At 44.2% G+C, this 27,029-nt stretch overlaps 1 protein-coding gene across 1 annotated transcript in view; it reads left to right on the plus strand.

Annotated features, from left to right (window-relative positions):
• MAP4K4 (mitogen-activated protein kinase kinase kinase kinase 4) overlaps positions 1–27,029 on the plus strand; it is a gene marked incomplete at its 5' end in the record, with an annotated part of 151,266 nt that continues 124,237 nt past the window's right edge. The window contains one exon of the mRNA XM_019623156.2: positions 1–150. Coding sequence (XP_019478701.2) covers positions 1–150 — 150 coding nt within the window. The remainder of the gene's footprint in view (positions 151–27,029) is intronic.

The raw sequence follows: 27,029 nt of genomic DNA on the forward strand, positions 1-27,029 counted from the left end.
GTGGCAGCGGTCATCGGCTGGCAAAAATGTGACCCCGCTTCTGTTCTGTCCATCTCCCGATCTCCTTGCCCCTTTTCCCTGCAGGATCCCGCCGGGATTTTTGAGCTGGTCGAAGTGGTTGGCAATGGCACGTATGGGCAAGTCTACAAGGTTGGTGGCAGGATTTCTCTTCTCTCTGTATTGCTGTTTTGTCCAGACGGGAGCTGGGTCCTCCGCCTGGCTGATGATGAGCAGAGGGGTTAGGGTGACAGAAAGGCTCTCCTTGTCACTGCTGCAGCTCCTGACAAGTTTGCCGGCCTCTTGTCTTTGCTTTCAAAAAGGAGCACCCATCCTGAAACAGCGTAATAGCCCCCTCTCCCCCAAGGAAGAGACCAAACCACTGTCAGTATGTCCGAGCCTTAGAAATAGCTCCTTGAGCTCATTCAGAATTGCTCAAATCCTCGTGGAAGTTCCGGCTGCTGCCGTGATGGGAAACAAAGGCTCTGCCCTTGGTAGGAATTGTCACCCAGTTCCTTGTTGGGAAACCTTCCCAGGAGCCCGGTGTGCTGAGCACTGCTCTGACAGAGGGCACACAATGGCCATCAGATCGGCGTTGGAAATGGAGAGCGTTATTTTGTGAAAATCAGAATTCCCAGACGAACCTGTTTGACAAGTGTATGCCTTTAAAAAATAGAAATAGGAGAGTGCCCGTGTGGGTGTGAAACTAGCCTACTTTTTGTTTTTTATTTTTTTTCCCTCCTCTGTTCAGTCAGTGGAACAAACAAATCTCGAGATTGCATGACTTTGCAGTGAGTGGTAGCGACCAGGATGACTAATTATTCACACTGTCTTAATACTTGGCTGGAGGTAGAAGGATCTCGCCTTAAACTGTGCAGAAATGCAGGCAGAATGTGCAGAAGGAGGGCGAGATAACTGGAAGAAGCCGAACATGCCCAGCTGCTTGAGTTTTTTTGTGCTTATAGATAAGGCTGTGCAATTTTTAAGCATCCCTGATGGTGAGATGCTGCTGAAAATGAAACACATGTTGGTTTGTTTTGAGGGCGTGAACCTCAGCCTTTGTGCTGGAGCAGGCAGTGCACAGCATGCGCGGTGCGAGTGGTGGGATGGCTGGGCTGCTGCTCCAGGCAAGAAGCTGGGATCCCCAGGCTGAGGGAAGCGGCAGTGGGTTGGGGTGGTGCACTGGCACTGCCTGCTCTCAGCAGCCTGGGTTTTTTGCTGCAATCCTCCTGCTCCAGAGCTTGCGTCACCTGAAGCCCTTATGCAAAAAATCATAGCGCACAAAAGGTGTGACTTTATCCTCTTCTGTTAATGATTGCAATGTGGTGCTTTGTTTCTCGGTTTGCTTGTTAATGCTGTGACTTAAACCAACCGTGACTTTGTTACTTAACTGTCTTAAGCCTAGAAATTGTGAATTTGGTTTCTCTTAGCTGTGCTACAGCTCTCCCAGTAAAGTTACTATAGGAACCACCCTCAGCACGTGTTCTTGTTGCTGTGGAAGAGCGACCAATAGCCGGAGGTGCTATGGGCATCAGTGGCAGAGGTGGCAGGCGGCTGCTGTCCTGGCCGTGATTTGTGTGTGAGTTAGACCAGGTTTCTTCCGGCCCTAGAATCATGGAATCACAGAATGGTTTGGGTTGGAAGGGACCTCAAAGCCCACCCAGCCCCAACCCTTGTTGTGGGCAGGACTGCCCGCCACCAGCTCAGGCTGCCCAGGGCCCCATCCAACCTGGCCTCGAGTACCTCCAGATATGGGGTTGCACAGCTTCTCTGGGCAGCTGTGCCAGGGCCTCACTGCCTTCTGAATAAAGAATTTCCTCCCTCCCTGTTTTCTCTTGCTTAATAACTGAGGACATGGCATCCTGGGCATCAGGAATATGGGAAATGGTTAATACTGGTATGCTTGCAGCAGTTGCCAGATGTTCCTAAGCTCAGGTGTGAAAGTTTGGATTTGCACAGCCACTTCTTTGCTTTGTATTTATATGTGAGCTGCGTACACATAGCAGGGTAGCACATAAACAAAATTTTCCTTTTCTGATTCCAACTCAGTTCCTTTCTTCCTCCCAGTACCTCAAGCTGGGAGCCCCACATAAGCCCTCACGGCCTGATTCTCTGTCACCAGCGGGCATTGGCATCACTGGCATGGCTGTGATGTCAGAAGTGCTGGCAGCAGGATTGGCTGGCAAACTGCCATTTGAGGAGGATGGGGGCAGTGGTGACGTTATTTCTTTGTCTGGCCGGGCGGCACCAGGGTGGCAATGGCAGTGCCCAGCCCTCTGGGGCCTGCAGGCTGGTGGGAGGCTGCCCTGACCTGGGGGGAAGGCCACTTGTGGGCAGGCCGTTCCCTCCGTTCCCTTCTGAGCCTTGGCTGGGCCTACTGAACATAGCTCAGGGTTGGCGAGCTGATAGCTCAGCTATTTATTAACTCTGTGTATGTCTAGCTGTATAGATACCTACCTATATGCCCCTACAAAATAAGAGGTTGCTCCCTGCCTGCTGCTTGGCACCTGAATGCTGCTCCCCGACATAGAGCAGCATGGATTCCCCTGGGATTTTAAGCCATTTTTAAGTGGGTTGGCTTCTTGTGACAATAAGATGTTTGAACATGCTGAGTTTTGGGCTGCTCTGCTTGACGTACATAGAGTTGAAGTAATTTTTGTCATCACAACCCTTCTATGTCTCTCCTGTATACATGGAAGTGAATTGGGATAAAAATGAGCTGAGGGTCCCAGATCTGTGTGCCTATAAAGCAGTGTGAGTCCTTGGCTGGGGGAATGCTTGATGCATCCCTGAGCAAAGCACAGCTCTGCAGCTTGCCATTGCAAATCCTGGGCAATGGAAGCCCAGCTTGGAAGTGGTTTGTCCGTTTGGAATCGGTTCAAAATCTGTGAATGACAGCACAAAAAGAAGAGGGAAGTTTTTCAAAGCAGTGTTTATTTTAAGTTAGACAGCAAGCAGTTAAATTGTGTGGGATGCAATCAGCAATTTACCTTGGAGTTGCTGCAGCAGCAAGTGGCCACACACCCCTGGTAACTTTGCTTTTATGAAGAGCCGGACTCTGACATTTGCTGGAATTGGGAGAATTTTTCTCTCCACTGGTCAGAGCTCTGTGGGGTGCTCCTGGGAAGGGCTGGCTGCGTAGGGATTCCCCTTGCAGCCCTCCTCCAAGCAGTGAGATGAGGGTTGTGATGTACAGCTCTGAACTGCAAGCATTGGGGGATTTTGCAGAAAAACAGCAGTTGGGCTTTTGGTGCCTGTTGCTGTCTGGCAGAACAAAGACCGTGCAGGCAGTCCTGAAGTCCTTCCTGCTTTATCACAGCACTTCAGTGTGACTGTAACTTGCAGCCAGCTTCCCAAGTGATTGACTCTCTTAAGGACCCTTTCTTTCATTTCTAGCAAATAGTGAAGGGGCGTTTTTAGCATTGCTGTGGTTGAATTTTATTTTTCCTCATGCAGCAGTAAGCTTAATCTGAAGTTTTGCTCACACAGAATGAAAACACACCCAAATTTTGCCTTGAGATAAGATTTGAACTGGTTATTTCTTCTTTTTTTTTTTTCCCCCCATGCAAAAATGTGAATTAAAGGCTTGATTGATATTTTACATACGTAAAAATCTGTACCATCTGATCATTCCCAGAGGTGTAGGGGCTTATTAGTGTTGCTGTTGAGACTGGACCACACTGACCTGCTCAGTCACTCTTTTTTGTGTGTGTGTGTATATATACGTTTTTAAGTCAGCTGATCCTTCCCACTGGCCGTTCTGGGTATGCTATCAGGACTCCCAGATAGACACCATAATTCTCCCTTAGCAGAAATGATGGGGGAAGGGTGGCTCCTTGGGAGTTCTGAGTTGTGTGGCAGGAGTACCCTAGAAAGCTCAGAGTTAGGGGTGATGTTTCTGATCGTCCCCAACGCAGGCTGCTGTGGGTCTCTAGGAGCCTTGTAATAGTTAATTCATAGTGAAAGCTTCTTTTGTTGATTTATATTGCAGCCTTCCAAAACTGCATGTAAATGATGTGTATTGTCTAACTGCTGGCGCATAAAAGGAAATGATGTAAGATGTGATCGTTTAAATGCTGATTTGAGAAGAAATTAAAACTTGGATAAATATTTTCCCATGCTAAGGATACTCTGTTTTGGTCTTAGTGGACTTTCTGTCCTGTAAGGTGGCTGTGGTGGGGTAGGAAGAGAGGACAGCGGTTGGTATTCTGTGTGAAGTCAGATTTTTTTTCCCTTCTCCCTTTTCTTTCTTTCACTGCTGAACAGCCATCATTGTGGATTGAAATGATTTTGCTAAACATGAATACAATTCCAGCCTTATCGCTATAAAGACAAGCTGTGCTGAGGAGCAGTGAGGTCACTGGCTTTCAGAAACTGGTCCAGACCAGCTCACTACGAACTTCTTCCCTTACTTCTCTTATTTTTTGGGGGGATTCTGTTGCAAATTGGGAATTTGCTGTTGACTGGTTCCGGAGTAGGCTGGAATAGGAGCATTTCTCAATGTCCTATGGTTAGGTGCAGCCCTTAGGCCTCTAACTCCACCATCCTCCAAACTGGCTGAACTTTAGACCGGTTCTTCATCATCCAAATCCTTCTTAATTAAATATACAAAAGCTAGGCAGGTGGCCAGTGGGGATTACTGATATTTATTTTATTAAAAAAAAAAAAAAGAGAAAGCAACCTGCAAATTGTGGGTAACATTGTGTTCCTCTCACTCTTCCTCCTCCAACCCATCTGTCTTCTTGTCAAAATGTCTTTTTTTGCACCTTGTCTTAAATTCGATGGCAGGCTCTTGGGGCAGGGACTCTATTAATGTAATTAGACCAGGTTCCAGTTCTCTGGGACCTGGATGTATGCAGTGCTTCAAGGTGATGGATTTAACAATAGACAGCCCAAAGTCTTATGATAACTCATAGGAAGTTGTATTTTTTTTTTTTCTCCTGTTAGAACATTTCTCAATTGATATGGATAAAATCAGAGCTGAAATTGTATCACATTCTCTCTTCCTCTTGTTTGTGTGCATGCTCTCCCTTTTACCAGCTGAACTGCTGCTGGCAGACCTGTTCCTGCTGCCCAGCTTACCCCCATTGACATAGGCTGTGCTTGTAATGGAAATTTTGGTGAGTTGTTATCAACTTCCAGGCACCGGGGCCTCCACAGCAGTGTGCAGAAATGCATATTTGCCTCTGAGGTGATGACAAGTCTGTGCCTCTTGTCCTAGGGGACAGTATAGAGGAACGTTCCTATAGGGGATCCTGTCTTAGAAAAGGTGTTCACCCTTTGCATTTCCCTGCATTCGGTGTATACATTTTTTAATATAAAGCTTTGGAGCAGATTTTTCTAATGTGGTCTAGTGTATGTTTGTGAGTACGAGTTATGTTCTAGGCATTTTCTTTTCAAGTGTTACTTCCTTTGCAAGCTTGACTTTAGTCTGGTAGGTTATGTCCCTACTTTCTCAAGATATAGTTTCCGTGGAGGAAAATGGTATTTTTATTTATCCCTTTACACATTTTTGACTGTATGCTCTGGGTCTTCCAGAAGTATTTCTGCTTGCCTTTGGCTGACATTGATATTTAAGCTCAATAGCGTTGCCTTGCACAATGTGAGCTTGACTGTAGTCAAAAGTTACAGTAAGATCCTTATCTATGGCGTTATTTTAGATCCCTGTCCAACTCCCACTGGAGTTAATGGAAAGAATTCAGTTCACTTGAACAAGAGGTGGATTTGGGAGGGGATCTCTTAGCTTTGCACAGTTTTCTTATCAAATGCCTTAGGTTCATAGCAGTATGGGTCCCTGATTGTTCCTCAGGTTGGCACAAGCTCAAAAAAAAGATACCGTGGTCTCTGTAAGTAATCAGCTACAGGAAAGGGGAGGGAAGAAAAAGCAACTGCTTGGGAATTTTGAGGTAACTCTCAATATAGGGAGCGTAGAGATTTTAACATTACATCTCAGTACAGACTGGAGGCACAATAGTTCTGCAGCCAAGTGAAAGCTGCTCTTCTGAATGTGAATAACAGCTGCAATTTGGCCTCAGTGGCATTGGATTTAATGTGATACTAACTAGGAAGCCTTTGAAAATCACCTCTGAAGAAAGCTGAAATCCCAACAGCTGGAAACTGAGGGTGCCTGCTCTTGTGGAGGACTGGAACTTTCATTAAGTTTAGGGATCGGGTGAGCATTGGAGAAGCTGTGGTGCCTCATCCTTGGAGGTGCTCAGGGCCAAGTTGGATGGGGCCCTGGGCAGCCTGAGCTGGTGGGGGGCAGCCCTACTCGTGGCAGGGGGTTAGAACTGGATGGACTTCTAACCTAAGCTGTTTTATGATATGAATGGAGTAGGCTTCTCTCCATTTTATTGAGAAACTGGTTCAGCTGAGTCCTATCTGAAGTTCCTCGTGCAACTCATGGGAGTGGAGTGTTTGTCTTCTCCCTGGGGTTTTCCCATACTCTCCTGCTTGATCTTGCCTCCTACTGACAAGTGGGACAGCTTGAAGAAAAGCAACCTAGCGAAGGTGAGTTTACAGAGTGAATTGGAGGGTGTTGAAGGAGATGCTAGCTTGAATGTTGAGAGTGGGATTAGTAGGCAGTTCACAGCCCGGGAAACAAAGGTACTGTAGAGTTAGGAAAGTGGTTAATAGAAGAAAAAGTAAAAAGATGGCTTCACTGTCTGTAGAAGGACATTAAAAATGTATTTCGATATTATGAAGCAAATCAGCTTTTTCTCTGGTTGCTTAGGAGTCTTCTGCTTTCACTAGGCAACCAAGCTTTGGACTTACGCATCCCAGGAGAAAGTTTCTTTACAGACATTTTTGTGCTGACCAAACCTCTTTCATGCCACCTAGCTACATTGTGTCCATGTGCCAGAAGGAGAGATGACTTTGAGGAGGTGGTTTAACATGGTGAAATGCTCGGTTCCCATGAAGCTGCACCTCCCTGGGTTGCTCTGCCACCGCAGCTGTCGCAGTAGGCATTCAGACAGGACACTGCAAGTGCCAGCAAGCCCTAGTAATAAAACAACTAATGTGGTAAAACGCCTTACGTGGATGCAGTTCTACTGGTCTTGTAGAGCTTATCTGGTGTGTCTCAGTCACCTCCCTTTGGAGCTGCCCCATAGCATGTCGATAAGAGCTTCTCTCTGCTCACGGTGACTCACAGGTTGGTACCTGTTGCATGGGCTGTGGACACGTGCATCCTTGAGAAGACCCTCACTGGGTTGGGAACAGCAAGGTGAACCAGACTGTTTCTGAGTTTTAATGGCTGGGGTACCCTTTTTTTTTATTCTGTACCAGTCTGTGATATAGACTCACTGGCTCTGGTTTGTGCACCTGGCAGCTTGACATCAGGACAGAAATAAAATGGGAGGGTGTGTCTTAAGAAGGTAAAAGATTGGCAGCAGCCTGGAATACTCAGTTGCAACGAATCTGATTTTTTTTTTTTTTTTTTTTAATTAACGATTTGGAAGCTGCCTAGGCAATGGTCTGCTCCTTCTGATTCACTACAACATTGATGCAGTTTTTGGGAGATTTTTGCATTTGGAACTGTTAAAACTTGAAATCTTAAAAATACAACAGTCATTTTTTGGTAAGCTTTGGTAGTTCCAATTGTATCTTCCCAGGATTTCGTAAATGTAGATGTAGGATACAGTGGATAAACGTTCATCATTCTAATTTAAACAGTGAGCTCAAAGGAAACTAAATTTGTCAAAAAACCTGCCCCCTACACTTTTAGGCATCCAGTTGCTTTTGGTTAGTTTGTTTTCAAAACTAGTTTTCAAAACTAGGAAAGCAGAGGTTAAGGTCCCTATTTCTTAATGTGTTACAGTAACATGTTCTGTGCTATGCTTGGTTTTGTATATCTTCAGAAATCTGGGGACCCCACCAACGTGATTGCAGTTCATTATTTTTCTTCATTTTTTGTGCTTCTCAAGGCAAGCTCTGTTGAATACCTAAAAGGAGGCACAGCTGTGCTGGTATTGCAGGGCTGTTGTCAAGAGGAAATACTTGTAGCTGAGTTATAAACCCTTATATGTAGGGGTATAAAAAGGAAAAAAAAAAAAAAAAAAGCTGATAGGCCCTTGGCTATAGGGCTCCTAGCCTATGCAACTGCAATAATCAAACCAATTCTGAGGGGAATTAGCATAGTGGTGTCTGAATGTAATGATGAGGTATTTCCTGAGTGGAAGCTTTAATTGAATTTCTTTTGTGCTTCTCCAGGAGCTGATAGTGCTGTGTATCTCCAGTTATTTTATGGTGGCCTCGTGGGCAAAAAATGCACTCTGTAGTGAGAGCTGCAGATGCACATGACCTCTTCTTAATTAACAACTTGCTTCTGTGCATTGGGATTGGAATGTTTCTTTTTTGAAAGGTGCTTGTGTTGGTGGTCTGCCTACTGTCTTTTTGATGCCTGAATCTGAACTGTGAGCTCTAGGACTTGTAGAGGAGAGAAGTAGATCAGGTGGATGGATAGGACAAGAGGGAATGGTCTTAAACTGAGACAGGGGAGGTTTAGATTAGGTATTAGAAGGAATTTTTTAACAGAGAGTGGTGACCCACTGGAACAGGTTGCCCAAGGAGGCTGGGATGCCCCATCCCTGGAGGCATTCAAGGCCAGGCTGGATGTGGCTCTGGGCAGCCTGGTCTGGTGGTTGGCGACCCTGCACATAGCAGGGGGGTTGCAACTAGATGATCATTGTGGTCCTTTTCAACCCAGGCCGTTCTATGATTCTGCGATGGTCTCTGGAGATACATACCTTAGGATGAGATAAATAGTTCTTTACATGAAGCTGCCTGTGCCCGTTAATTATAATGGAAGCCTAGGATGAGTGTCTTAGATGCATATCTTCTGTATGTCTAAGGTTGGAGAGATTGACCCCTGTCTGTGCCATGCATTTTATAGCTCCTGCTGTTTGAGGAGTGTACAGTACAAGTGAAGATGCCTTTAGTGGATACATAAAGGTGAAAAGCCCTCTTTTCCATCACTGGAAGGGAAGTATCCCATTTCCCAAAAGGCTCATAAATAAGTGACCTGTTTTTGCATACGTCTACCAAGAAGTGAATGTGCTTACCCTCATTATCCATCTCTACTTCTATACAAAGCCAGGAAACTGAATTCAGGCAGCATTACTGCTGTCTCAGGCCTGCAGGGAAAAGGTTGATTCTGCAGAACTTCTCAGGTATCTGGCTGGGAAGAACAGTCATTGTGAGAAGTGGGTAGCGCCTTGTGTTTCTTCTCTGTGCCCTCAGCAGTAAGCATTGGTGTCTTTTCAGATGGATTACATTGCTATAGAGGTTACTGTTTTTCAGGACAGAATTACAGAAATACTTTAACTGTTTTGATGGTGTTGATAAGGGTTGTAATTAAGTGCCGGATACCCATGCTATTTTTTGTTGTTTTTTTTTTTTTCCTTCAAAGGTGTGCTTCTCTGCAAGGTATCAAACCTGTTTTCTTTCTTTTTTTTTTTTTTAATTGCTTCTCTGTGGCTGTAAACTTGGCTAGTAGGATTCGGTCTGGTTGTGAATCTTATTTTTAAATTTCAATCTGTTGTAAATCTGAGTACCTTTTCTCTAATTAACACTTTCTTTCTAAGGCAATATTTGTCATGTTCCTTCATGGAACGGAACAGCAGACATTCCTGCACTGCTTAAAATTTCATATTCTGCACCATTTGTTAAACTGAGCTACCAATTGCATGGCAGTCTTGGTTATAAACACAGAAGGAGGTGGAGCTATCCAGTGCTTCTTCTCTGATATTGAAGCCATCCAATGTGATTTGCTTCCATATGAGGATGTGGGAAGGAAGTACAGCCAGGAACTGGTGCAACTTATTCCAAGCCACCCAAGAAATACGTAGCAGAGATAAGAACGAAATCTGTGGATGTGAAGTTGCGCGTACTTCAATCACATAGGATCGCTTCTTTGTCTTCATGATAGCTGAGGTCTGCCTTAATACTCACCCTGGCCTAAGGGAGGGAACACTCTGTATGTTGGCCTTCAGGTTTCTTGAAACACCCAGAGAAAGGCGTACTGGTTCTTGGGCATTGGACAAGCAGATCTCATTACCCCCCTGCATGTCTTTCCTAGGTTTGCAGTAGAATTGCTATGCGCTACCTTACAGGTGATGGGCTTTATATACGTTTAAATGACATTTGCAGGAAATCTTAGCTGAATTGCTCACATTTAACTGTGCTGCTGTCTGTAGCGGAGGTGGGGCAGGCAGTAGGATATTTCACCATGACTAAATGACAGTGTTAATACCTTTAAAATTGGTATACTGATGTTTATGAGCAGATACAGCATTACAGTGATAGCTTCGGGGGCCTTCTGCTGTGTATGAGAGCTCTTGGTTGATTTAGGGAGCAAATAAATAAAATTTGAAAGCCAGCCTAAAACACAGTCATGCATGCTAAGCTGAAAATGCAAGGTGTTGTTATACCCTGGGCTTACCTTGCACCAAGAGTTAAATTCTGGAGTGATGACAAGTGAATATCAAGAATGTGTTTCAAGTCATGTGAAAGAAATATGAATTTCTAAATAACTTGAGTGTTAAAAGGGGTGGATGGGAAAAGCTTTCCTTAGCCTTTGTGGAAGTCTTATATGGCAAGGAATGAAAATCTTTAATATTGACCTAATTTTATTTGTATTTAAGATCAAAGAGCTCTTGTGAATGAGTTGCTTGTTTTATATGTCACTGGCTTTATGGTTTTATGAATGGCTAGAGGCAGTAAATCAGTCCTGAGTAATGCTACCTTTCCTTAAGTTTCCTCTGAGGTAATGGAAGAGTGCTCTGGTTTCCTCCTCAGGAATAAAACTGTATTAGTTATTGACCAGATTTCTTTCTGGTTAAGTTGCTGAGTTTGGAGATGCCTCTTCATGGATGGAACATAGTGGTAGCACTCATATTTGACGCTGGGCTGGGGAGAGAGAAGTGGGCAACAAAACCACTGCTGCTTCACATCAAGTCCTTGCTGCGTTCAAGGTAGTACCTGGGATGTGACTTTGTCCTCTTCTTTTGCTGCTGTGTACTTCCTACTTTTTAATAACAAAGTATTTAGTCAGCATGTGCTCTAGCTGCAGTGAAATATGTTTTGTGCCCATGGTGTGGTTGCACTGGGCTGTGTGGGAAAAATGTTGCACCTCTCTTAATATCAGCTTGCTCTGCCAGGTGGGAGAGGAGGATCTGAAGCTCTTGTCGCAGAGTGCTGTTATCTGAACTCTTGGCAGATTTGGGAAGGCATATGGGTGTGATAGGTGTGGTGTGTGCTGGGAGCAATTGTGGGCCTGCAGAGCCACTGGGTGCTGGAGGGTCTGGAGCTCCTCACCACTGCAGCATGCAGCCCGTGCTCCTTGTGAGGGGAGGCCTCCTAAAGCCAGTCGCTTTCTGAATCTTGTCAGGAGCTGGCTTTCTGTCAAGACTGGCTGAAACATCCAGAGGGTGTTTTCCCTCCAAGGGTTCTTGGTTTAAAGCTCCATTAGTTGTACGTCAGTTGCCATATGTGTTATGATAATAATTAAGAGTGGAAAGGACTAGATTTATTTTGGTAAACATTTCACCTAGTAAAAATTTAATAGCTTGTCTGCCTTCAAAAGCTATTCCTCTTTTCCTGTGCAGATTGGATATCTAACAGCAGTGCTGAGCATTTACCAGGGATGCTCAGCCCTGGGATTTTCTGCAGGGCACAGATTGCTGGGCTGAAATCTGTGGGTTTCTTTTAATAGTGACTGCAAACAGCTTTGAAGGATGATAAAAACAACACGCTGCAATGACTAGGGACTTGCGTCTGAATCTCATCCATCAGCAAAAACACCTAGTTTTGGGAACAGCTCTGCATGATGTCAGAAAAAGTGTTGTAAGGGCCTGAGCCAACCTTCTCTTCAACAAATACTTGATTTTGTGATTTGAGTCTTTTGAGGGAAATGTTTTGAATACTTCTGTTGTCTTAGGCCTGTGGGAATAATATCCTTAAGAGATTATGCCTATGATGTAAGAGGCATAAATGTCATTTGAGAGAAAAAGAGGTGTGATGGAATAGGAGAATGGTAGAAATAATGCTGTTTCTTGCAATATTTAGGTGTATATTGGTCTGATTTAGGGTATTTTTCTAAAGCTAGAAGTACATTGCGCTGGTATCAATCTGGTTCTGCAGGTTGGAGTTGCAGCATGGACAAAGGCTTGCACAATTGTGATGGGAGTTCTCTGATTGGACTTGAAAGAAAAGAGTGTTCTTTTTGGAAATATCAGTTTTCTGAAGTGCATCACATCTTACATATTTAATCTTTCCTCCTAGAATTAATTTTCTTTTCAGTTTTCATCCCTTTTTAAGCGATGGCAGGTTTCTCTCCCTTTGAGTGATTTGTTTTGTCCTTGTTCTTCGTTCATACTCATGGGATGTGGGTGAATTTCTCCTGCAGTTTTCCCTTCTCTAAACTCTGCACTCATTTTTTGCATTTCTTCCTCTAGGCTTGTCTGTGTTTGTTTGTTTTTTAAATTGGTATAAAAGTAGCTGGGAAATAGAAGGGATATGGTTAAATCTGTGTGATCTCTGGTATTGGCTGCAGTTCTGTCAATAGGAGGTTTGTTTGTTATTTCATTAATGCCTTTCTCCACGTGCATTTTGGAGCTTCCTCTTGATTTTTTTTAATTTTTTTTTTTAAGGCAGTCTCTTACCTTGGCTTTCCAAAGAAATGAGATTGATAGCACCATAGAATCATTAAGGTTTGAAAAGACCTCTCAGATCATTGAGTCCAACTCATCCCCACCCTGCTCGCTAGCCATGTCCCATTGTGCCAGATCTACCCTTATTTTGAAAACCTCCAGGGATTTATCACTTTTTTTTTTTTTTTACCCTATCCTCTGGAAGTTTTCAACCTCAGGGCTGACATCAGCTGCCTTTTGGTGTGGGGTAGAGGCCTGACATCCTTGCAAATTTCAAAAAGAATGGACAAAGAGGTGCCAGGGTGTGAGGGTTACTGTCTGCTCTTCTCACACTCTTGGTTCACAGAGCTACCAGGATGCTCCAGCTCATGGCTGGAGGTGGGAAGTTTGTGGATGCTGACTGAAGGGCGTCAAAAGTCTTTGTCTAGATGAAGCAGGCTGCTCTCCCTTGGTTAAGTTAAAGCCTGGAGTGCTTAGCGCGTGCTGACCTCATGCCTTAAATCCAGGGTGAGATGAGCCTGTGAGCTGGTGGTGGGTGAGGTGAGGATTTCTTTGCATTTGTCTTTGCTGCCATCTCAGCTGCTGCCTGTACTCCAAACTGCTCAGGAGCAGCTGTAAGATGTGGATGTCCTTTCTCTTGTCAGCTCCTGTTTGAATAGGGGCTTTTTCATGACACACGCTTGTTTACTCATGTTTCTCTTTTAACGAAAGCAGTTAAACGAGGCAGTAACCACCAGCAATTGAGTGCTCCATTAAGCATGTCATAAACCAGACCCCAGATCTTGAGCTGCCCTTTGTTTCTCTATTTTGGGGGAGGAGGGAGGGAAGGCAGAGAGCAGGACAAAGGCGTGCTGCAATGCTGCTGCATGCTGCTGCATGGCTCATGCTGCAGGCACCACTGATCCCCCTGAGCTGAGCACACACCTCGCATCGCCTCACAGCTTGCTGTCCTCTTCTGACTGCTGCTGATCCAGGTGCAGCCCAGCTGCGGGAATTCTGACTGCATCCGTCGCTGAAATGTGGGATTCTACCGAATTGCCAGATGGACTTCTGGGTTGTTTTTTTTTTTCTTTCAAAAGAGCTGTTGGATAGTAGTGTTAGTGCAGAGTGGGAACAAAAGATTCTGTTTAACCAATTTATGGATGGATAGGTGTTTAGGACAGGTGTCCTACGGAGTTCTGGGAGACTCTTCAGTTGGAAACAAAACCAAAGCACGAGCTCTGAATTGCCCCTTTCAGCCCCCAGCCCTACCTCTGCAAATTGGTCTGTTCTTTTATTTCAAAGAGAGTGGCTTTGTGTTATTTCTCTGGGTGGTTCTGCAAAAGGCATTTCTATAGAAGAGCCTCATTACACGCTTACAGAACAAATTTTAGCTACAGATTTCACTTTCTTGTGTCTTCAGACTTGTGAAAATGAACTCACTCATGACTTTCCCGAGTGTGGGTTGAAGCGAAAGCTTCTGGAGCTTCACTGCTGGTTGTGCTGCAGGTCTTTGTGTAAGGCATCTCTGTCTAAACTGGAGGTGGCTGTTAATTTTATTCCGGAGAGGAGAGTGTTGGTGCTGCTGAGCTGGATCCGCTGTGGTTCAGCTGACTTGTTCTGAAGCTGGGCGTGGCAAGTGAAAAAAGCGTTCTGTCAGGGAGACAAAAAGAGGAGGCCTGCTTTAGATTTGAATCCAGCTCCTTTTGGATAACCTCCTCTAAAATTGTTTCCTCCTGCAGCACGTGAACTTCACCACTGCTGTGGTCTGTTAGGGCACTGGCGCTCCCCCGGTCTCCTTTGATTACTCTGTTTTATGCTATTTGAGCGCTTCTGGCTTTCCAAAATGGGGACACAGCTTGTCAATGCTCAGCTCCTTTAGGTAGGAGGGGCCTGATGGCTCCATGAGCCCCAGTTGGTGATGTGTAAATCTGCAAGGGATACATGAGTGTACATACATGTAGGCAGGGCCTGCAGAGCTGGACAAAAGTACACCAGGGCCTTGTGCTGTGTTGCGAGCAATGGAGGATAAAGAGCAAGCTGATGTACATCTCCTCTCCAACACTATGTGCTGCTGTGTCTTTTTACAGTCCTTCAGGTGCTGGATAATGTGGCACTGTGTCTGCCTGATTGCATCCAATAACAAATTATAAAGACCAGAACTCTCCCCACTTGGATGACTGCAATTTGGAGCATACTCACATAGCCTTATTTCAGAAAAAACCCCCCCACAATTGTGTGTATTACTCAAGATGTTTTTTAAAATTACCTCTTCCCACCCTACTCCCCCCCCCCGCCTTTGCTCTGCAAGGAGGTGACAGTTGTGGGAGGATTGAGCCAAGTCTGTTTTTTAGGTATTAGAGGTTACTTAGAGGAGTTTCTGTGGAGAACACCATCTGGACACGGGGATTCATTTGTTGAGGAGCTGAGCTGATCCCAGAGGAAAATCATTCGGATGTGGTGTGTTTATGGACCTTCCTGTATGCTGAAAAAAGATTCATGAAAGGTATAGGCTCTATATGGCTACAGTAGGACTTTCTGTTTCTTGTAGAATTTACTGGATGAAAAATAGCAGGAATGCCAGGCAAGTGGGCAGAGCTGATTTTTCTGGGAGGGACTGGTGCTAGCTGGTATGCACTAAGTAGAAAAATCATCGTTGATTGCTCTTATATGGCAAATTCAATAGTAATTGGTGCTTATGTTCTTGGGAATCAATTCCCTCCTCTGATCTAAATCCTGCCCTTGCAGGAATTGCTGAAAGTGGGTTACATTCTTGGGAAAAGTATAAATTTGAAATAAAAAAAGCACATAAGCACGTTTCTAGCCCAACCCCTTTCAGTGTTTGGATTACCAGAGCAAACTCTGAAGGGAGACTCTTTTGCCCTTGGATAGGAATCCTGTTTGTCCTGCTGTGTTTCATGTTCTCAGTGTGGGGCCTGGTCACATATTGGAGTGGGGGCATAGGAGGCATTGCACTGTTAGAGCCTCACATTCAGGCACCAGGTGGATGAAAGGGCATGCTCTGAAAAGAGACTGCTTCGTGTTGCTGATAAGTGGTGCTGGGTTGGGGGAAAGGAGGTTAATGCCCCCTTTTGCCCAGGGCCTAGTTAAAGAAGGCAGTCATTGAGCTAAAATATGCATCCACAGTTCGTTTCTGTTTAAACTGAAATTACTGAGCAAAGAAGTGCATCCTGGGAACAGATTAAGCCATATACTGGGATAGAAGCAAATTTCTCTCAAGCTCAGTTGACAGTGGTGTGCTTAAGGGTTTTCTGTATAATATATATCTGTTTGATAAATTTGTAGAAGACTTGAATTCTGCTTGATTTTAATTACTTTTGATTTTTTAAGCCTGCAAGATCCTGACAGTTTTCTTCGTCTTGCCTTTTTCCTGCTCCCCCACCCCCACACTGATCCCATTTCATCTGGGAACAAGCACTCGATTATAATAGGACATGGTCACGTCCTGGTGATGGGCAGAGCAGTCCCTATGGAGCTGGTGTTAAGGTTGAATTTCTGACTCAGAGAGGTCCAATGTCACTGAAAGCGCCACTCTTGAAACTTATTGCATTAGAAGTATTTGATTAACTGTATTGTGTTAGCACAGGTTTTATTGCTACTTCCTATATTTTATTAAAACCTGTTATTAAAAGCACCAGCGTGTGTATTTGCTTCTAACGAACCATTTCTTTCTCTGCTCTTGGCAGCAATTTGCTGGGTGGTGGTAAGCAGTCAGAGCATGGAGGATGGTAGGGTGGGGTGAGATGAGCGTGTGCGGGGGTGCGTTTGCTCTCCCTCTTTTCTTTGATAGTTAATTTTTTCATTGTTTGTCAGAAAATATTTTCTTTGTGTTGGAGGTTGTTTGTATGTAGATGTCGTGCCTGTTTGCTTTCTTCTGGCAGTTGGCCGAGCAAAGGTCACAGCAGCGTTTACCTGCTTGGCACTGAGCAGTCCTGTTTCCAGCCTTTGCATCAGCCCCTATGTTGTCTCCCCTTGTAAACTACGCTGAGCAGCTCAGAGTTGTTCCCAATGCCCTGAATCGAGAGAGAGGTTAGGGAGGAGAAGAAAAAAAAAAAAAAAAAAGACCACAAAGCAGTTGCTTGTAACTGTTTGATTCAGTCTATTCTTGCTGCTGCTTTATCACTCACGTGCTTTGGTCCGGCAGACTCTGGACTGCAGAGGGTAAAAAAAAAAAATGTTTTGTAAGCATTGGTGTGCTGGATGGAAAGTTTTATTGTGGGGAATCAGCATGTTCCTGTGCACAGCAGGGCTGCTAAAAATATTTTCAGCCAGCTAGGGGTGCAGGCCAGGGGTTAACTTGATAGTCCTTTCCCCATTTCTCCATTTTGACCAGGTCTGCAGTTATTTGTTTCTTGAGAGACCCTTCTTGGTACCCTCTTACGATCTTTTCTGGAGATGTTTTCTGTGATTCCATTTCCCACAGTGGCATCTGAGCTTTGAATGCTCTGTCCTTTGGAATAACCAATACGTGGGAAATTTGTCTTTCTTCAGTCTGTTTTCCGTAAAGCCATAGGTATTTAAGAAATGCTGGAGACAGCTAAACCAAAAGACCTTACCAGACAGAAAATATAATACAAGCCACCTGACCAGCCCTGTCTTTCCTGGCCTCTTGCTAAGAACCCTCATTTCCTTGTGTCCTAGGGCCTGGGCAAAGCGTCTTTTCTCTCTTTGCCAAGACCTCAGTTATATATTCATCAGTTGTAATAAAAAGCATGCTTAGGATCATCGGGCAAGGACCTAATGATCCAGGCTGAACGTCTCCTTGGCTTGCCAATGGTGATGATGGCTGGAGCTGTACTCACTGTGGTGAAGTCCCATAGCTGATAAGTTGACATCTGCAGCAGGGCTTAGGCTGGCCACTGATGACCCTCTGGCTGGCGATAGGTTTGGAAGCTTAAACCGAGGTGAAAGGGCCTGGTGGTGCCACCTATCTCCTGCTTCTGCTGCTGCTCGTCAGCACCTTGGTGTTGCCCAATGCTGATTTAACTCCTTGTCAATTCATCTCTGTTATACAAGTCATCTGCTGACAAAACAAAGATCTGGGTCACTGCTCTTAAAATAGATTCAGCATTAAGCAAATTGCTCAAGCATGTTCTCCTTTACTCTTAGAAGACAATGTCAACCCAACCTCACAGGGGTACCCCTGTAACAAGCACATCATCCTTCTTTAGAAGAGGCCACGACAATTGAACTACGCTTTCCTAGTATGCTTTTAAAATGCAGTATCCAGGTGTTTGCACAGTTTGACTTTTTCTTTATACTAATTCAAATATGTGCATCAATTCAAGCTCTTTTAGTAGGTAAGTGGAAGATTTACAAATCTTCTATTTGTGTTTTTGTGACCGGTGCATGTAGCTTCTGACTGTAAGAGCTGTGGTAAATCACACCCCTATGAGCTGCTTATTGCCCTCACTTGTAGGCAGAGTTCAGTGGTGCCAATTTCATCTTGATAACAGTCATCCAGCAGCCACTTTGACCACACTGTGCCAAGCTAGTGTGACTGTATGATGAGTGTGCAGCTAGTCAAGGCTGAATTACTCATGAAATCCATTTTTAAGGTCGTAGCTGTTGCTCTGTGGACTCTTTGATGCCGAATTTCTAGGACTTCCTGCATGACTTGCCTTTCTGGGCACTGCCTGGGCCTGGGCTGCGAAACGTGCTGCCTGCCTGTGTCCTATTCTGCTTGTCCTATGGGTATATTTAACTCTGAAGTGTGCTAAAGCTGCTGGGAGCACTGCTGGAAAATACAGTTTGAAAAAGGGGAACTGGAAAGTAGGTTGTTGCTGATTCTTGCTCATTAGGGTCCGTGTCTGTCTGAGTATATTGCCTTCTGCTGTGTGTGTGGAAAGCATGGGAAGCCCAGGTGGAATTTCCAGTTACGAGGCAAGCAAACTGTGGTTTGGTGTCCCATGAATGGGTTCCCTGCTTGACCGTGTAGCAGAAAAGTCCCTCTAATGATGAGAGAGGTAGCAGTTTTCTACTAACCACCATAGAAAATGTGGTTTGTTTTTGAGGGTGTTTGGGCAGTGTCAGCCCCATTGTGAGCCTCCATAATTCTTTCCCGTCTTTTGGCTACATTAGTTGCTGTCTGCTCCATTTTTGGGTTATACTACCATTAAACACTACGAAAGGTTATAGGCAGCACCTTGTTATCTTCTGGAACCATCAGCACAAACCGTGCATGATTAGACTGCTTTGTATGGGGCTGAGTGAAGTGCCTGTGAGACTTGTGTTCAGCCGGGTTCTAACTGCAGCTGGAGGAGGCCTAGCTGAGCAGAGAAGTTGCTGTTGGTTGGTACCAGTTTTACCCCCAGTGAGGGACTGAGGAACAAGGGAGTTGAATTCTTCTGTAAATATCATACTTGATGAGAACAGAAAGCTTGTTTGCCTCCTTTCTCAGGCTTGCACATCCTCAGAGGTTTACAGGCTCAAACTGTGTCTTGTATCTCAGCTGAGAACAAATAATTTCCTTTCACAGGACACCGTGGTAATTTCGCTTAACACTTCTCTACTTTCCCATCCCACAGAATTACACGGGGGTGGTGTTTCTGTTGCCTACTTTACCTGGCTTATCAGGAATAGCTTAAGATGTGTTTTTAGTTGGGTAAGAATTGGGTGTGCCTTATTGTGTGTATATAGCGATGAAGTGTCGCATTGTTTCCTTTTTCCTTCTAAATCGTTGCACCTCAGAGGAAGCAATGATGAGAAAACAAAAATGCCGAGCACTGACTTTAAATGGCCTACTGGAAGGGAGATTGCTGCTTTGAACATTAACTCCTTTACCTTGATGTGCTGCTGTTGAGGTTAATCCTGACCTGGAGCCTGGCACTCGCCTTTTCATCTTGAGTTCTTCCCAACTCCTGAATCATAAATCTAATCACCTTAAACAGAAATTAAAAATGCTAAGCTGGGAGAAGGCTGTGTAACTGTTTTCCTGATGAGGCTGTTGCTTGCCCTGACTTAGCCTTTGTTGCTGATGTGCTGGGGGAGGAAAGCTCTTTGAGTTGTTGGCCTAAAATCATTAGTTTAGGGAGATGAATTAATGAGGACCAGCAATGGTTTCAGGTTATTGTAACTCTTTTAACTTCAGCTTTTCTCAAGTTTCATTGGGCCGAGCCCAGAACCAGTGTAGAGTAACCTTCAGTGGCTGCTGAAGCTGTTAGGAGCAGAGCTCTGGGCTTTGACTTCTTGCTTTTAAGATTGGTAGAAAGGATGGTTTGTAGGCTGGTGCATGGTAGTGCTTACAGCCCCATATCATTTGTTTCTAAAGCTGAGGGTGACATATTCTTGTGGATTAGAAAATAGGGAAAGGCAAATGAGAGTTTACTAGAATGGTCTTGTTTGTGCAGTGCTTTTAGCTATTCTGCTCTGTGCTGGAAGTGTTGAGGGAGATTTCAGCAAGGGTTTGAATGGTGGAGTCCTGTGAAGTGCTAGTTTTGACCAAAAGTTTGTCTCTCCACAATAGGTGAGGCAACAAAAGGAAGACAGAAAGAACAGAAAGGTGAACCTCACGTAAAGAGTTTGAATTGCTATGTGGAATTAAAGCCAAATGTGAAATATTTCTATTCAGGCATTTCATGCAACTCCTGACTAAGAGCTGCTGCATTGCTGCTTGGTCTCCTCTGTGTAGTTAACATGAATTTTTCAGTATGTGAGAGAACTGTGTGTGTTCTGCACATCAGAATAATATAAATCATGCATGTTAACATATTAAAGAGGTAATGCTGACTTCTGGCAGGCTGCTTGCTGCTTGAAAATTAGGGCTTCCAAATTGACGTTCTCCCTGTTGCTTGGACATGTGTATGTGTTTATTTGTCTTTAGGTCCCTGTCTCAGTCAGTAGCTTTATGTGAAGCTCAGCCAGGTTGATAGAAGGTGAAAAAAGATCCTGTCTAATACAGCTTACGGTGAAAGTGGCACAGTAAGTTCCCACTGCATGTACAGCAGTTCCCTGCTGCATCAAGGAGACCTGATTATACAACAGAACTAATCAGCTGCCATGAATTATGGGTTGGCTTAAGTGCTGTGAATACATGTTTCTGCCTTTATTCTGTTTTTCTGTTTTGCTTCCACTGTCAATAGAAAGCACAAATGTTGACAGGGCTTATCTTCAGCAGGTATATTCAGGGTTAAAGAAGGGGTTTCTTAATGTAATTATAGCCTGCCTCTTCTATCCAGGCTAGCAAGAACAAACCAGGTTATATTGGAGCTCTACTGCATGATGTTACACAACTGTGCTTATTTAAATGTGGCTATTTTTGTAATGTGCTCTGTGCCTTAATGGGAGTAATGGACACAGATTGTTGACCCACTGAAACAGAGCTGAACATGGAGGTGTGTGGTTTTTGTGGAAGTTACAATGAAATCTGGCAGTTTCCCAAGGTGCTTGCACTTAGTGCAGAAAGAAAGATGGAAACATAAGGAATATTAAATATATATATACATATATATAAAAATCATATATTCGTGATGTATTTGTATTTGCATTTTTGTCCTGTGAGGAGCCAATGATTTATTTTCCCCTTTCTTTCTTTCTTTGGCTTATTTTCATTCTTATTTTTCTAAGCGTGGTGGTGTAATTTTGGCCCCTTATGCACAGATTCTCCTCACTTCTGGACATCAAACACCTGCAGTTAATGCCTAAGGCTTACCTTTATATTCAGACCTTGTTCCACCTAGGGCTGAGAGAAAGGGATAAACAAATCACCCTAAAGGGCCTGACCTGGTTTGGACCCTAATCGAAAGGTGGCTGGTTGAAAGGAGCAGTTTGATGCCCTGTGTTAGGACGGATGTGCTCCCTCTCTCCCTCCAGCCCTGTAACTCCATCAGCTCAGGTGGCTTTGTGCAGTTGAGGAGGAAGGGTCACTATGGACTGCCTTAAGAAATTTGCCCAGTCTCATTCACAGCTGGTAGGTGAGGTGTAAGAGGGCACTGTGCTGGGTATGTTCTGCTTCAGACTGCCTGGCTCTCAGAGATGCAGTGCCATACTGACTCTCAAGTATTCAGCTGTTTCTTAGATATGCAAATCCCCTGCTTCTGATTTGGCTGGGAGAGATGGGTGTCTGGGTCTCCTAATGATGAGATTGTTTGTTTATCTGTATGGGGTTTTCAACATTATAAATTCCACATATAATTATAATAATAGATTGCATGGTTATTTCACAAGCAGTGTGCCCTCTGCTGTGATCAGCTACTCCACTCAAGGCCTACGTGCCTGTCCACAGCTTCCTGTCCTTCATGTTCCGGTTGTTCCAGCTTTCCCTTCCTTGAAAAGAGCTGAAGTTTTTGAACATGAGAAAATCCTAAAGGAGTGCTACAGATGTGATCTAGCAAGGCTCAAACTAGTAACGCATTCTCAAGAAGCAGCGCACTGCGAGTTACATAGCACTTAGGAGGTGTGTCTGGGGAAGAGAGCTGCTACTTGCCTTGTAAATCAAGGCAATCTAAACAAGCTTAGAAAAGGGGCAGAGTGCAGAGAACAGTTTGGTTTGTGAGATCTTCATTGCAAAATAAGGCTGACTTAGATTCGCATTTACTATTTCTTCTGGGGTTTTGCCTTTGCAAAGTTTGAGCTGCATACACCAGCCCCAGGCAGGAGGGAGGAGGGACGCTGGGTTTGGCCCCACTGCCGAAACAAGCGCTTGGGACAGGGTGGTTGAAGATTGACAATTTGTGAAAGCTAATTTTAGGGCCTTTCTATACCAAATCAAAAGTACTGAGACCTCACAGTGCTAACTCACTGCTGGTTCAAATCTATCCATGGCTATTTAATATCTATTTATCTGTTTGTCTATTTGTTTAATCTGTTCTGTGGAACTGGTCTTGCTGGGAACCTTCACCCCTCCAGCTTGCCCATCTCTAGGATTGTCACAGACTTACCTCCTTTGGGTAGTTACTAGTTACTCTGTGTTGATGTGGCCCTGGCTGCCTTCTGCTGGGCCCTGAATCAGCTGAACGTTGAAACTTTCCAGATAGAGCACTGGAAAATATGCAGAGCTTTGATAAAAACATCAGACTGAAGTGTTTCAGGGAGAATCATAGAATCACAAAACGTTTAGGGTTGGATGGGACCTCAAAGCCCACCCAGCCGCAACCCTCTGCTGTGAGCAGGGACATCTCTCAGCACATCTGGCTGCCCAGGGCCCCATCCAACCTGGCCTTGAGCACCTCCAGGATGGGGCACCACAGCTGTGCCTTACTGTCTCTGAGTAAATGAGGTCCCTGCACCTTCACGTAGGCCAAGAAAGTAAACATTTAGGTTTCTTTCCACAAAGAACTGCTTGGCCCAAAGAAATGGCTCCAAGTGTCACTGATCAGGGATACCATGCAGCTGCCTCATTAACCCTGAATTGGTTTACGTGGCTTCTTGTGCACTCACTGAGCTTTGTATTGCAATGGTTTGCTCACGCTTTTGTAGTACACCAGTACTTCTGAAGAAACTTTGTATAGGGTGTACCCTATGAAACAAAAATCAAAATTTATTTAGGGGATACCTTCTCTGCCTCCTTTCAAGAGCAGTAAGAAAATCTGCTCCCTGCTTCTTCCCAGCTTGCCCTGTGTCTGTGAGGTAGCCAGTGTACCAGCCAGTGCAATACCAAATTCACTTTTTGTTTTGTTGTTTTGTTTTGTTGTTACTGTTGTTGTTGTTTTCTTGGTGGGAGATGAAATCGACATGCAAAACCCACATCAGAAAACTGGTACATAATTTAGTTTTACCCCAAGGCTCTAGCACGAGTGTGCGACTTTCTTTATAGCTTTTTCACTAAGATTGTATTTTGACTGTGAAACCCTTTTATTTGTGTGAACTGGAGGTACTCTCTCTTTCTATTTACTGTTTTTCTCCACGCAAGCCGAACGTCCCTGAGGTGTGCAGCTGAGCAAGCATCAGGTGGATGAGACTGACGGCAAGAGGAGGGCAAGTGCTTGCAGGAAAAAGAATAGTCTGGATTCCTGCTGTGGAGATGAGTAATCGCTGTAGGTTAAAGCAAAACAGGAACGCTGCAGATAGAGTTTTGTCTTTTTCTTGCAACCCTTTTCTCTGCTCAGGAGCTGTGTACCTTTTGGTTATTAAGTTCTAAACAGGTGAGGCTGAGGGCTGCAGGAAAAGATGTGGGTTGTGATTTTTGATAACGTGGGAAAAAACTTCACAAATTATTGAAGTATTTTTCCTTTCCACTGTCAGCTTTGAAAAGCTGTTGCGTAGCCAAATGCCAAATACTGGATTGTTACAAAAGGAATCATATAGTATTCATCTAACAGGGTTAAGAGCGCAGTTTTCTAGCATTAAATTTGACTATTTGTGTTTTGGGGGACGCAAGGCATAAATGGAAACTACAAGCACAATTGTACAACTTGGCAGTGGCAAGGCTTTGTGTACGAGACCATTGAACAATGGCTGTAAATGTGATGCTATTGATTTTCTTCCCCACTGTGTTTCATAAATACTGTGCAGTTTAACTCAGCTTTTAAACCAGTACGCAGGTTGAGTGGTGGGACTTCTCATCTGCAGTAAAAAAATTAAAAATAAAAAAATGGCAGCAGCCCTACAGCCCAAATTCCATGGATACATGAAAACATGCCTGTTTTTCAGCTTGACTCCCCACAAAAGCATCTAGGATCTGGTAGTGCACCGAAATGGTGCATGAAGGTCTTGTGTAGATTGTGGAAAGGAGCAGAAGGGATTCAAACTCCTGCCCTTAACCACAGCTTGTTTTTCACCAAATGGTTACTGTTTCATTCAGTGTTGTGTTGGATATTTGAGTGGGTGAGTTTCATTCTTTCTTGATGCTTTTGAAATGTTTCCATTGTGCTAGGTGTGCAGGTGTCTCATTTACATTCCTAGAAATACAGCCTTCCTGGTTTTATTTAAAGTCAAGGTTTCTGATCTGTTGTACCTAGTTACTTTAAGACGTCTCTGGCATGGCTTTTCCCTTGTTTCTCTCAGAAGTATCTTCTGGAGTGGATTGTTTCACAAAGCTGTAACTGCAGATAGGGACGTAGTTGTGATACTACCAAAAGGAAAATAGTCAAAAAAGGAAAGCCCTTTGAGTGAGGTCTCTCCTGTGATAAGTCCCCTCTGGCTGTGCATGTGTTCCTGCACGTGGCCGTGTGTCTGATTTGCACCCATGTGGTGTGCCTGTCCGATACCAACCTTTGTGCAGGTTGATTGTGCAGTTTCCACTTGAAATTTTGCAAATCTGGGTTTGGTTAGTGCTGCCTTCCCCTATCTGACTTGCTGATTACTGTTTCGTATGACGGGACAATGAATTCTGCTGAAAGATGTGCCTGAGAGTAATAGCAGGAGAAAAGGCAGCACTCGTCATCTGGAGATGGAGTGACTACTCCTCATAAATAAGGTGATTAATACTCAGACACACACGCACCAGAAAAAAAGCAGCCAAATAAAAAAAATTCCCCCCAAAATCCTGAAAGAGGTCTTGAAATGTTTCCTTTCCCTTATGTATCACGCTTGACTTGCTTAGGGCAGCAGCCCTGTGCTGCAAGCCTGAGCTGGGTGACTCAGAGTGAGATGAGACCAAGCATCTGTTAGGAGTTCCTGGTTGCCACACTATCACCCCACTGCTTGTCACCTGCACCTTGTCATTTTAGCTAGAAGGGAAGGTGTGATGTTTGCATATAGGTGCACTAACCAAATGCTCCCAGGTTGCCCCCAGATGATTTAGATGCTGGACAAAGAGTGTAAATGCAAGCATAGTTTTTGTTTTCCAGAGTAGTCTTCATTGAACTTTGATGAGTAATAAAGTATTTTGTAAAAGGGGTTGGAGGCTCTCACGAAGGTAGCACAGGGAATGTTTCAGTGTAGGATCAGCTAAAGGTGAGGCTGGTTGAAGCAAGCGTTGGCTAAAATTACTGCCTGGAAGTTTGCTAGTAACTCCCCCAGGCGCAGCACTGGAAGGGATAACATTTGGAAAAAACGATGTTTTGAGTTGTTGAGTCCTGACCTAATCTTTAATTAGAGGTATCTCAGAATGCTGTGCCTCAAAGTGTAATCAGTGTGCGTGGGGGGGCACTTGTGATATATAAGATTTATGTGTCAGAAACAGAAATGCAAAAGAGCCCCACAATGTGCAATTTTATGTCTTTGTGTTTTACATCCGTGCCTGCTTGTACTTCTGCTTAAGCTCAGGTTATGAACGCCAACATTTAATTGCAGCTATTGCTAAAAGATCCTGGTATCGAATGCAGCTTTTAATGTTGAACTCTTCCAGAAGCCAGTTTTTTTCATTTTAGGGTGAAAAAATTTTAAGCAAGGAGAAGTGCTGCATCTGTTTTTTGTTGTTGCTGCTTCGTTTTGTTTTTAGGGAATGTTCCTAAAAACCCTCAGTGCTAAGGTGCATTACTGTGGCCATTAGGGCTCTGGCAGGTTCCCCTGCACACCCAACCATCTCAGCGTAGATGCTGGGTTCCTGCCCAGTGCAGCAGTTTCATCCCTGCTGTGGACGGGCACACAAGGGATTTCAGATGAAAAATGGTTCTGTTGACCCCGCCCTGTGGAAAAATACAGCATGTGCACATACTGGAGGTGTCTGAACATTTGCCTTGCAGGTAGAGGGTCAACTACAAAACGTTTTGTGAAATCTTTGTCAAAAACTGTTCTCTCAAAGCCTTCTGAAGGGTGGTGGGCTCGAGCTGTAGGGATCTTGCCTTATGACCCTACTGTTGTAAAGGATATCTAACAGTACAGGAAGAAATACAGCCTAAATACCAGAGATATTTATTTTGCCTTTCCGTTACACAGAGCTCTCCTCCCTCCTCGGGCCGGGGGTCAGGAGGTGTGTGGGGTGTGCTTCGGGGGAAGGAGCCCTGCTGCACTGGCACCTGTGGGCCTCCTCTCAGCTTCTGCTCCTTTATTGTTTTAACAATTAATCTTTCACCCATTTATAATCCAAAACACTAATAAATACCCTGCTCAAATACACCACATTCTCAGAAATTTGTGCAGTCTCCTCCTTGATTACATATCTCCAAGCTTGCACAAATAAGTCCTGCAGTGGTATCTAGCCAAATTAAACCTTGAAAGGGATGTGTTTGACCTTGGTTTGTGCAGTTACTGTACCTTACCCACTTGATCTGAAGACCAAGAAGAATGTTGACATTCACAATGTGAAAATAAATATTTGAAGATAGGTTTTGGTCTGCTCAATTTGCTCTGTCAGCATAAACAAAACCTTTCTCTTGTTTGCATTTTAGGAGTTCTTATTGTAGCCTTCACATTACTAGCCTCTGTGATCTGAGAATCTTTCATAGGAAGCATTTTAAAGTTAAAACAGAAAACAAACCAGAAATGAGACTCCTACACTCCAATTGTTCCTTTATATTCATTTCTTCCTCCTGCGTTTCGCTTATATTTTCTCCTTTTTTT

Source organism: Meleagris gallopavo, chromosome 1 (genome assembly GCF_000146605.3).
Source record: "Meleagris gallopavo isolate NT-WF06-2002-E0010 breed Aviagen turkey brand Nicholas breeding stock chromosome 1, Turkey_5.1, whole genome shotgun sequence".
NCBI lineage: Eukaryota > Metazoa > Chordata > Aves > Galliformes > Phasianidae > Meleagris > Meleagris gallopavo.